General features: G+C 50.9%; 1 protein-coding gene across 1 annotated transcript in view; it reads right to left on the reverse strand.

The window, feature by feature from the left end:
• Positions 1-262: 262 nt before the first annotated feature.
• Positions 263-12,045, reverse strand: part of GALNT16 (polypeptide N-acetylgalactosaminyltransferase 16) — a 98,738-nt gene continuing 86,955 nt past the window's right edge. Inside the window, exons 11-15 of the mRNA XM_079913808.1 lie at positions 11,372-11,464; positions 9,903-9,986; positions 4,912-5,053; positions 4,109-4,231; positions 263-2,334 (exon numbers count right to left, since the gene is read on the reverse strand). Of these exons, the coding sequence (XP_079769934.1) occupies positions 2,197-2,334; positions 4,109-4,231; positions 4,912-5,053; positions 9,903-9,986; positions 11,372-11,464 (580 nt within the window). The 3' untranslated portion in view covers positions 263-2,196. The remainder of the gene's footprint in view (positions 2,335-4,108; positions 4,232-4,911; positions 5,054-9,902; positions 9,987-11,371; positions 11,465-12,045) is intronic.

Raw genomic sequence — 12,045 nt, forward strand, 5'->3', positions numbered from 1 at the left:
TGGGGGGGGGCACGTGGGCCGAGGAGCAAGCTACCAGGTGCAGGAGGGGTGAGAGCTGAGCGTGCTCAGTTTCAATTTTCCAGAATAGAGGGAGGGTGGCACTGAAGGCCTTGGCTCTGGAGTCAGAAAGGAAGGCGCTGGTGCACGTGTGCATGTGAGAAGTGGCTTTATTCCAGGAGTTCTTCATAAAGATGAGGTCCTCAGGGGCAGCGAGTGGCACATGCTTTGGTCAGGAAGAGGAAAAGCAAAACAGAATAGGGCTGCGTCCCAAAGGACAGCTGACAAGTGCTGAGCCTGGTTTGATCACAGGAAAGGAGGGGGCCCTCTCAAAGGCTCTCTGAGCAGCAGTCCTCTTACATTCATTGAGAGATGCCCACGTTCCCTGTCCCCAAAGGTCCACACTACCCACTGGGGTGGAAACGCACAAGGGAGATGGCGGTGGATGAAACATCACACAGAGGATGGGAGAAGTGTTGCCCTGGGGGCCAAGGGCTCCGTGCTGGGGAGCGCAGGGGTTCAGGCTAGGGCACAGGAACACTGCTGAGAGCACGCCAGCCAGAGCCAGGAGGCGAGAGGAAACCACCGAGAGCCCTCCAGGGTGGGTGTGGGCACCACGGCCCCAAGGGCTGCATGGAGCGAGCAGGACCACAGCAGTTGAGGCACAGCAGGGAGGGGGAGGGGCATGGCAGCTCCAGTGACTGGTAGCTCCAATCCAGACCCTTTGGCGATCAGGGACCTCTGTAAGAAGCTGGGGAAATCCATGGACCCTCTCCTCAGGAAAATGCATATATGCACACAATGCAATATCTGGGGGACCATTTCAGGACATTCCTAAGCCTTCTGGAATCCATGAACTCCCTAGGGGCTCCAGGCTGATTTGCTTTGGGTGGGAGACCCACCAGGGTTCCTGGTACCACCAGTCTTTTCCCTAAGATCACACTGCCTGAGCCAGTGGGGCGGGGGGAAGAGGAACGTGGGAAACAGCAGAAGCGGTTCCAAGACCAGGCCCTGGGGGAGGGGAGAGACTCCCAGTGGTTGTGAGAAGGAACTGGGAGCTCTGCACAGACTGGGGGCTCCAGCCAGCTTCCAGGCCACTGCAGCAGCCGAGCCCCAAGGGCCTCCCTCCTGCAGTGGGGCGGGGTGAGGACAAGTTCCAGCCTGGCTGGCTTAGCCATGACCTAGGGATGCTCCAGAATGGAGGTCCCGTGCTTACCGCCCTGCCCCCGGCCCTGTAACGCTGTATCTACAGAGGCAAGGGCTTTTGAGAAGGCAGGAGTCAAAAACTAAGAGGGATGGGCCTGTTCAGTGGTGTCTGTCCTTATGGGGTCCACACGGTACGACCGGGCAGGGAGCCAGGGCACCCGCTGGTCTTTAAGGCCCAAGGGAGAGGTCTTGTCCTGACACGTATCCACATAGAAGTGGGATCTGTTTAATAAACTGTGTCCTGAGGCTGCCCCTGGAGATCCCCCTTCAGCCCCTTGCTGAGGCGTGGGAACCAGAGCGCAGGACCGGAGGCACTGTCCCTGGGGCTGGTACGTGTGGGAGGAATTAGGTCCCCGGGGAGAGACCCAGCCTTTTCAGTGCTATGCTGCTCTTCCGTCCTCGTCTTTCTGCAGATCACCCATCCTTTGCCCTGGATCCTATCCCTCCCGCCCCCAACCCAGCAGCTGCCTGGGACAGGCCACTGAGCTGCTCACCTCTTGCTGTTCTCCACCTGCCCCGCAGGCTGCCCCTTCCTCCACCTTCAGCCTGCCCCCCCGTCCACACTGCCCACATTCTCCTCTCGTGCCCGATCCCACAGGCAGACCCCTGGCCCAGCGGGACCCGCGTGGGCTGCTGCCCTCGTTCTCCCCAGCCAACAAGGGGAGGCCCCCAACCACTGTCCAGACCTCGGAAGGGTGAAGGGAGGTAACAAAGGGCCAGGGCTCCTGCCCAGTCTCTGCCCAGTAGCAGTCCAGCATCCTGACCTGCTCCTCTCCCCAGGCAAGGCCGGGGTGGCGGCCAGGGCAGCAGGGCATCACCCCTGCGTCCTCCCCGTACAAGCTTTGGAGACTCGTGTGTCGTGGCAGTGGTGTTTGCTGATGATTCCGGCAGAAATGTGAGGAGATGGAAACGGCCCGCTTTACACTCCCCCACCCTAACCCCCTTCCGGTCCCAAAGTCTCATGCAAAAGGTACAGGAGGCCCCAGGCTACGGTCATGTGTGCGGCAGCAGCTGCCACTGCTGGGCTGGGACGTCGGCCTGGCACTTGCTGGCCACCAGCTGGGTGGTCTTGGCCTCCAGGCAGAGGCCGCTGACTGAATGCTGGATGAAAGAGGCTTTTCTCCTCCATCTCTGTGGGGAGAGGCAGGAAAGGAGGGGAAAGAGAAAACAATGATTAATAATAATCATAGCGTTCATCCCTTCATTACACGTGGATGCAAGTGGGCCTAGGACACACCCCCATCTAAATGGTCTGTGTGTCCTTACAGAAGAGGTGGCCACACCCCACGTGCAAGCCTGAAGTCCGTTCCTCCTGAACGCTCTGGCTTCCGTAGGCTGGCACGAAGAGCTCACTGTCTAGGTCAGAGGCCCACGGGCTGAGTCTAGCCCAGAGATGCATGTTGTCTGGCCTGCACGTGCTTATTTAAAATGTGGCTTAGTCGTCGCATAAAAACCTGCATTTACAACTTCCCTTTAGACATGGGCCTGGTTTCTTTGGTGGCATCAGTCGGTTGTGGCCGAAGACCTGCTCTCTGCTAGTCAGCCTAGTTCCTGTTCGCCATAGTCCCACCTGGGCCCAACTCTTCTCCTCTAGGGCTTCCCCACTTGCACTCTGTAGGCCCTTGAGGTTGAGTCCTGGACTAGGTGAATCCTTTACTCCTTCAAACAAGATTTCTTCTTCCTGAGCTCTAAGCTTCTGCCTGCAGCTGTGCAGCCGGTTACCTACACACTTTAATGGGAACTGGTCGCCGTCCCTGCAGAGATTAAGAGTGATGGGAGGGTGAGGGCACTTGAGTCCCCCTATCACACACACACACACACACACACACACACACACACACACACACACACACACACACACACACACACACACACACACACACGGAGGCTGAAGGGAGAGGAAGGATCCGGCTGCTTTTCCAGAATAAAATAGCAAACTGCCGGTCATCCCTAAAGAAAGAGCCGACCCAGGCAACAGCACAGGGGTGGGAGGAAAGCCCGTGGCTGAATCAAAACGCCAGGCACTCTTCTGCCCCTTGCACTGCCCCGCAGCTGGCCAGGGTCAGGCACAGGGGGAGCTACAAGAAGGTGTGGGCAGAGGAAGGACTGGACCAGAGCTCTGGCCTTTGTGTCCATTCCCGGGCAGAGGGGCAGCCCTCCCAGCCAGGAATGGAGTGGGGCTGACTGTCACTGGCTGCTGTGTGCCCTGAGCATCCGATTCTTCCTCAACAGGCAGGTCTGACCTGTGTCTCCCAGGATTCATGAAAATAGGGCACGTGAGAGTGTTTGGCAAATGGAAAAGGCAGTGCTCACGTGAGGGCAGCATGCCAGCTTGGAAAACACTGTGGCTGGATCTGTTTCCCCAATCAGCCAGCAGTCAAGAAATACTTACTGAGCACCTACTATATGCTGGGGCAAGACTGTGGGCTTAGGAGTCATGCTGACCTGGGTTTGAACCTCAGTTCCACCCCTTCCCCACTACGTGATCTGATATGTTTCTTAAATTCAGTGAGCCTCAGTTTTCTCACCTCTAAAATGGGGTTAGTACTAGGGCGCACGTTGCTGGGTTGCTGGGAGAATTAGATGAGACGACCTATGTAACACTCCTAGCACAGCTTCCCAGTGAAAGCTCACATTTATTTTGGCTGTGCTGGTTGTCAGGGGTTAGGGATACAGTGTTGACAAGATAAATAGTCCCTGCCCGCAAGGAGCCACGGGATGCAGGATGGACATTTAACAACGATTTACCGTACTTCCTCATGAGGAAAACAGTAGACTTGACCTGGATACTGGCTTAGGTCCCCCAAATCCTCACTCTGGAGGGCTTATTTGAGTCTGTATGTCAAACCCGCACTGTGTTCCCCGGGGCTGCCGCCATCCCGTGCCCATGGGCGAGAAGGCTTACCTGCCTGCCTTCTCTTGGGTTGCACGCCTGCAGTACGACCAGGGACCCGGGGGAGATGGAGGTGGAAGTGGCAGCCAGGCACTTCCCCTGCTGCTGGATGAGATGGTCACTGAACAGCCACGCCTGCAAGACAGGGAGCAGAAAGGCCAAGTCCACAAGTACAGCAATGGATGGATGGATAGATGGGTAGATAGAGCAAATACACTGTGTATTTTGGTAAAATTTTCTACAAATACTAGGGATGGGTGTATGGGTAATCACTGTACAGTTCTTTCAACTTTTCTCTGTTTGAAATTTTTCATAATAAAATATTGGGGTGGGGGAGCTTAGCTGGAACTGGCCAGAGGACGTATGAAGGGATGCTCAGGGGATGGGGAGAAAGACAGGACATGGGAGCAGGGCAGCCAGGGAGCCAGTCCACGCCGGGGTCTCCATGACCTGCTCTAGTTCACCATGGTGCATCAGCACTCATGTTGCGCACGTGTGTACACAGGCGTCCTGGAGGCCCTGTATATACAGGCGGACCACAGCTGCATCCCAGGAGAGAACTGGACTCTGTTTGGGCAGCATTTCTACCTCTGCAAGGAGAAAGCAGGTGGTGCCCATAGGGCGACTGTGTGACAGGCGACAAAGGCGACCGAGTATGGTGGGAGCAGACCCAAGGAGCAGAGTGGGAGGGGACAGCTTGCAGGGTCCTTGGGAAAGTGGGTTTGTGGAAGGTGTAGGCAGAGGGAAGATGAGAACGGGCAGAGGGAGGCCCCCACCCGTGCCCGGTCCTGACCTGGGGGCCCTAAGCCACCTACCTGAGCTGCCGGCGGGCTCTTGGCAGACCCTCTGCAGGTCCCCATGCTGAGCAGGAAGTTACCAGCCGTGTCCTGGCCCTGGGATTCTAAGCAATTAGCCCCCTGCTTAATGATGCCGGGGAGCACTTCCTTCACGGGGACGCTGAGAGAAAAGGCAGCAGTCAGGCTTGTCCTCTGCCCTCCCCGGGCTTACCCACACTTACCCAGAGGGTAGCGCCCTGCCAGCTCTCGGGGCACCCAGGTGTCTGCGGGGAGGGGAGCCGGGGAGCAGGCCTGGCAGCAGGGGGAGGTGAGCAGGGGTGCCTCTGGGAAGACTGGGCCTCGCCCTACTGGGTTCTGGGCAGCTCCGGGAGCCCCAGGGCCTGCCCTGGAGGCCAGGCCTGAGAGGGTTCAAACCAGAAACCAGGGCTCCCCAGCCCAGAAAGAGGACAGGCTGGGGAGAGGCTGAGGCCCAAATGTGGGCTCAATAAACAATCTCGAAATGACAGGGAAGGGGTCACTTTGAAGAGGCAAATGTAAAATACACAAATATGAAAATGTGTTCAATCTCACCAACGATTAAAGAAATACATATCAGAGAGGTACCACTGTTTGTTTACCATATGTGTATATATATATGTGTGTGTGTGTGTGTGTGTATGATTTATTTACATACATAAAACATTTATATATTTAAGTGTATATCTATGCATATATATACACATATACATATATATAGATATACATATATATATTTTTAAATATCACTACCTAGTATTGGCAATAGCTGTGGGATTGGGTGAGAACATAAACTGACCACCTTTTCTGGAGGGCAGTGTGGTATTACGTATCAAAAGCCTTAAAAAGGTGCACACCTTTGTCCCACTTCCAGTAACTTAGTATCCTAGGGCAATAATTAAATATGTGTGCAGAGATTTAGTTTAAAAGATATTCATTCAGAGTGACTGCTTATACTGAAAACATTGGAAATTCCTAGATATCCAACAATAGGGGATGGGCTAAGTAAATTCTGATTCATCTGTAGGATGGAAAAAACCTTTAGCCATTAAAAATGACTCTGGTAATGTGGGAAAGTGTTCAAAACATACAGTTAAGTAAAAGAGGCATGTTTCAAAATAGTGTATTATTAAAACATTTTGTATGCACAGGAAAAACATGCTTAAACACACACACACACAGATATAAAACACACTGTCTTACCCTGTGGGTAATAAACCTAAGGGGGATGCTGGCCCCAGCTGATGTGGGCTGGTATTCCTGGGTTTAGAAGGTTATACACGCACTTGGCTTACGGACCCACAGGGCATGATGGGGAACCAGGAGGGCTTGGAGTCTGACCACATGCTAATCCTATCTGCCTCTGTTACCTCTGTCAGGAAGAGAACCTGGGCGGGGGGCATGGATCAGAACATTTCCGGCACTCTCTTGTCTCATGTGGACATCCTGCAGGACCTTGACCAAACCAGGTCTTCCTTCCTCAGGGCTGGTTGGAAGCCCCCGGATTCCCAGAACCTACCCGCTCTCACAGAGCCTCAAGGAGAGCCCTTCACTTTCCCTCCACACTACTGGTAGCAGTGCCCCTTCAGAACCCCACACCCCCTTGTAAGAGGTCGTGCAGTTCTGGAACAGAGGCTGCAAACTGTTGGCCCCTAAGCTGAATCTGGCCCTGGACAGGTTTTTTCTGACCTGCACAGTGTGATTATTGGTGCTTTTAATTAGTTGGCCGTATTTTAAGATTTCAAGTTTACACAGAAAAATCCAGCTTCTTTTTCTTTTTGAACTTTAGAATTTTTTTGGAATTTTTAAAATTTTTTTATACAGCAGGTTCTTATTAGTTAGTTACCCATTTTATACATATTAGTGTATATATGTCAATCCCAATCTCCCAATTCATCACACCAAAAATCCAGCTTCTTTGGAAAACATAGCAAGGTCAGGCTGCCACACCGAACTTGCATTCCAGCACGGCACTAACACGCTGTCATGAGCAGCAGCTGCCCCCTTATGGGTGGAGCTTGTTCATTTCAGTTTGCCACAGTCCCCTCCACTCCCTACGGTCATCCCCACCCACTTGACTTATTGACATTGTCTGTCTGATCACTGTAGGATGTAAGTTTGCAACCTGCTAGGTGCAAGGCTGTCGGGAGGCAAAAGCTCCACCCCCTCTGCTTCATCCAGGGGCAACGTGTTATACTTCCCCTCTATACAGAGACAAGGTCCTGCGGGAGCCTCTTTGAGAAGCCAAGGTTGTTTCAGACCCTACTCTTCTCTTCCCCTCCCTACCCGCTGTTGCTTAGGAAGATGTACAAGTTGATCAGTTTTCAGAGGTGAGATGTGTACTGTCCAAGTGTGGCAATGTCACTGACAACAAAGGCCTGCCCACTGAGGCTTATGCAGGAAACCCGGGGCTTGGGCAGCAATCTCAAGACCAGATGCAGCTCCTGAGGTGTCTGAGTGGTAGCAGCAGCCCTGCAGCAGCTGGGATGGCCATCACCAGCCTTCCTCTGCTCTCTGGCAGAGCCAGGCTAAGCTGTCCTATTTGTTGGTAGCCCTCTTAAGTCTGCATCTGCTTTCCTCTCTGTGGACCACCTCGAAGCTGGGCTGCCATTAGCCCTTATGGTGCCTTTGTAGAAACAGCAATAGGCATCCCTTTCTTGAGACACTTTACTTCCATCTGTTAGAAAATCATCATAATATAGATGATTTTCTACATTATGAAAAAAAAGACAAAAAAGTCTTTTGTTAGAAGACTTTTACTGTCATTTGCCAGGAATTGTAGTAATAAATGTACAATACTGTGTGACCAGCACCCTTCACATATGGTGTGCTTGTGCAATGCACAGCCTGCACAACTGTTCCTGAACATCCTAATAAAAGTCATACATTAGCAATTGCTGAGGCTAGCCACAGAACTCTGATCTGGAAAAGCAGTACTGCAGGCAGGCCTAGGAAAGCAAAGATCTCTCTGTTCAGCCTCCTAAGTTTCTCCACTGACCATCTGCAAGTGTGGCCCAACTATTAGGATCCTGTTTGGAGGAACATGGTATCATTTGGGCCTATAGATCTCCTTTCTAATTAACAACCTGATCCACTCCGGGCCCCTCGCCCTGAGAACTGAGGCAGAACATGAAGGAACAGACCGAGGATGAGTAAACTGGATAGGAATGAACTGCAATTTCTACCTTAACAACAAAAAGTCATTTTTAAACGTCCACACAGTGACAAAACAAACGGAAGATGACTTACGCTCCTCATATCACACGGCTGGTTTCATCCACTCTCCTGTCTTTGTGATAGATCCAGACTTACGGTAGTTATAAACTACTTCTTCCTCTTGGTCCTCAAGGGATTGCATGGGGACTGGGGTGTGGGGAGAGGCACATCCCCGATCCTCCCAACTCTTCCCCCAGCTCCCCAGCTCCTGTCTGAGGCCTGGAGTCCATGACTCCAACCAGATAGCATGAACTCTGACACAACATAAAGAAAGACTATGCTTTTTTCCCTCAGAAATGACATGTCTGAATGAAACTGTCCCCTTAAAAGTGGCCACTTGAGGAAGCGGTTCATTTATTACAAGTTTGTAAAGTAATGTTCTTCCATGCACAGCCATCATCTGGGGAGCTGGGGTTATCCGGCTGCCAACTTTTTCCAAGGATGCAGCCGCTGCTCAGACCCTTCTGGAATTCCTTGAACATTGCTTGCAGAGTCAGTTTATCCTTGTTACTTGTTTCAGTCTTGTCACCCTGTATTTGGGACCCAGGATTGTATTATCTGGGTTAATCAACCAGCTTACTCACTGGACTTGGCTACAACTTAACTACGGCTGTTTTCCAAAAATCAAATCTGCCCTTGAAGGACAAAGATTTGCCTCCTTGGAGGATCTGCAGGCTCTGAGAGGTGGAGTGTTCTGGAAAGCCATGATAGCATCCTTGGGAGACAGCAGTGGAATAACCCATTCCCCGAGGTGACATTTCCAGAAGAGAGAATGCTAATTTCAAAGTTATTACTGATGCTTATTGACTATGCAATTTATTCAGTTAAAAATATTTATCAAGTGCCCATTTTGTGACAGGCACTGTTCTAGGGGCTGGAGATAAGGCAGTGAACAAAACAGATAAACACCTCTACCCTCACGAAGCTTCCTGTCAAGTGTTGGGAGATGACAGTAAAATTAATTGGCCACATATATGCTGAATGACAATAAGGGTGACAGAGGAGAATAAGCAGGGAATGCTGGGGAAGGTGCAGTCGGCCAATGCAGAGTTTGGGGGAGCCTCACGCAGCGGGGACAGCTGAGTCAAGACCTGGAGGAGGTGAGGAATGATGTAGCCAGGATGCTGAGAAAGATTTTGAAATGAGGAAAAAAAGAAACAGCTCTGCCCTCCCTACCCCTGTCATTACAGCTACTGCCCGCCGTCCTGTCACCCACGCACATACACCATTTGCATGCTGCTTCCTCATTTGCTGGAGCAAACATTTCCCCATGTTTTTTCACGGTTTATGATTATAACATTAATTGACACATATTTGTTTAGATCGACGCATCATGATTCACTAAACCCAGCCCCTATCGTTAGTTTTTTCTCAATTTTTTCACAGCAGAGAAGCCTACAGTGGACATTTATTTGTCAACAGGTTTTTTTTGCTTTGGTTGCTTTATTTCCTTAGGATAACCTCCCAGAAGGAAGAGAGGAGAGTCAAAGGAAATGAGTGTTTCTGCAGCCTTTGCTACATAATACACTGTTGTTGTCCTAAGGGGACAATGCCCATTTCTAGCTCTAAGGCCCGGTCTGTTAAACTTTGGTTCCTACCACACCTCACTCTTAACTCCTGGTAACCTCCTCCCGGTTCCTCCAGACCCTTCACATGACAACAAACACTGACAGCTAGAAAGAGCCAGATTGCCTGGGCTGGGGAGAGATCAGGGTGAAGGGTCCCCAAGCTGCCGGCCCCCACCCAGGCCAGATGCACGAGCTGAGGGCTGCACTCACGTGAGCTCTGGGTAGACGTTATCCAGGTACCAGCGGAAGGACTTGCAGTTCATCTTCTTCCTCTGCTCGATCCGCGTGGCCACGCTGGAGGAGAAGGCAATGCTCAGCGGGCATGAGAAGGCCCGGGAGGCTGGCCCCCTCTTTCCACCTACCCCAGGGAGCTAGGGCCAGGAGCTGTCCAAGGCTGCCTTCCAGCCTTGGTCCCTGCCTTAAGTCATTCTCTGACCTGCAAGCTCCTCCCAGGGTTCCTGGCCATGCCTTATTTCTCTCCTCAAATTCCTGCTCACCTTTCAGGATCTGCCCAGCCCACGGGGGTCAGGCTTTAATCTCGGCTTCTTACTCTTTGAGACCTCAGGTGAGGATACCACTATCTGGTCCTTATTTTCACAGAAAGAGCAGAGCCTTAATGAACTAGAAGTTTTCCTTTCCTGCATTCCAGCTGAGCAGAAAGTGTCTACCAACAAGAAAACCACGCTTTAAACATCTTTCCATAAAGTTGGCAGATAAAAACCATCTGATGTGTCCATGGACACCTTCCTCAGCTCCACTGACCATAACGGCCACTGACAGATAACCTCACCGCCTCTCTGAGCCTGTTTGTTCTCAGTAAAGTGGGGACACAACCATCTACCTCCAAAGGTTTTTGTGAGAATCAAATGAATAAAGGGGACATAAGTGCCTAGCACAGGGTAGGTCCTCAGCAGATGTTACTTCCCCACTAAAAGAAATAGTGACATAACTTCTTTTTTTTTTAACAAGGGATAGATACAAACAAATAGAGGGAGATTCATTGATGATCGCTAATAATGTTTTCAAACCTATCTGACCACAGCATTAAGTAAGAAATAAATACATTGTGACCAAGTATACCCATGGGCATATATGGCTACAAACACACAACCAAAATAAGAATTTTCACAAAACAATATCTATCCGTAACTGCCATCAGCTGTTATGTTCTGTTCTGTTCCGTACTAATCTGTAATATTCTAGTTCTCTATCGTTTAAAAAAAAAAAACTGGTCACGACTCTCTAAATTGATTTCACAATTAATCCACATTTTGAAAATGCTTAACTAGACTGTAGTCATAACAGTCCAGGGCAGAAAAATAAGCTAACAGATCACTGTCAGATTTTGAACAGCAAGGGGTGGAGTCAAACCCCCGAGTATTTTCTACAGAGAGCCGTCCTTAAGCACGTCCACAGATGTCTGTCCTGCAGGCAGCTTGTGGACCGGCAGTGCTCTCATAAGCGAGCCCTCCCTGGTTATTTCTCCCTATGAGGCTGCATCCTCCTCAAGGACCAGAACCTTGTCTCTGCGTCGTATACCCTACAGGCCTGGAAGAGCCCAGTGGCCTGGGGCAGCTCAGGTGCTAAGGAGACCCTGAGCGCTTCCCTGGTGTACACGCAATTTTGTATTTTGCTAAGGTTGTGGAGGAAGGCCAAGGGGGGCTGGGAGAGGGGCCCACCTGCCGAAGGCCTTCCCTATGGCCGAGGGCCGGGCCTCGTAGTAATACTGCTTGTATTCATCCATCCACACCTCTGCAGTGCGCTTGGTATTCCTAAAAGGGTAGGAAGGAGCAAAATAAGGTCACCAGGGCAGTGACAGAGTTAGGGTTGGGCTCAAGATCAGCTCTGTGAAGTTCAGGGTGCGGAGGCAGAAGTGCACGCGAAAGAATGCTGATTGGGGTGGTATCAATGAGAACAGTCTTTTTGGAGGACAATCTGTCAGCATCCATCAGCTCTGTGGGTATGGGTACTCTTTGACACTCCACTTTGAGGAACCTATTCTACCAAAATACCAGCATGTGGGCAAAGGGACATGTACAAGAATACTCGTGTCATAAAACATTCGTGACAACCTAAATGCCCATCAATAGGAGAATAATGAACTATGTCCACATGATGGAGTACTAGGCAGCCTCAAAAAAGAACACCAAGGTTAGTACATACTGACGCTGAAGGACGTCTACAATTTAGTGTGGAGTGGCAGAAAAGCATGCTGCAGAAAAATCATGCAGTGCGACCCCATTTATATAAAAAACACAAAAAGAAGAGACACATGTATATGTATAACTGAATCACTTTGCTGTGCACCTGAAACTAACACAACATTGTTAATCAACTATACTCCAATATAAAA

This window comes from Stenella coeruleoalba, assembly GCF_951394435.1.
Source record: "Stenella coeruleoalba genome assembly, chromosome: 2".
Taxonomy (NCBI): Eukaryota; Metazoa; Chordata; class Mammalia; order Artiodactyla; family Delphinidae; genus Stenella; species Stenella coeruleoalba.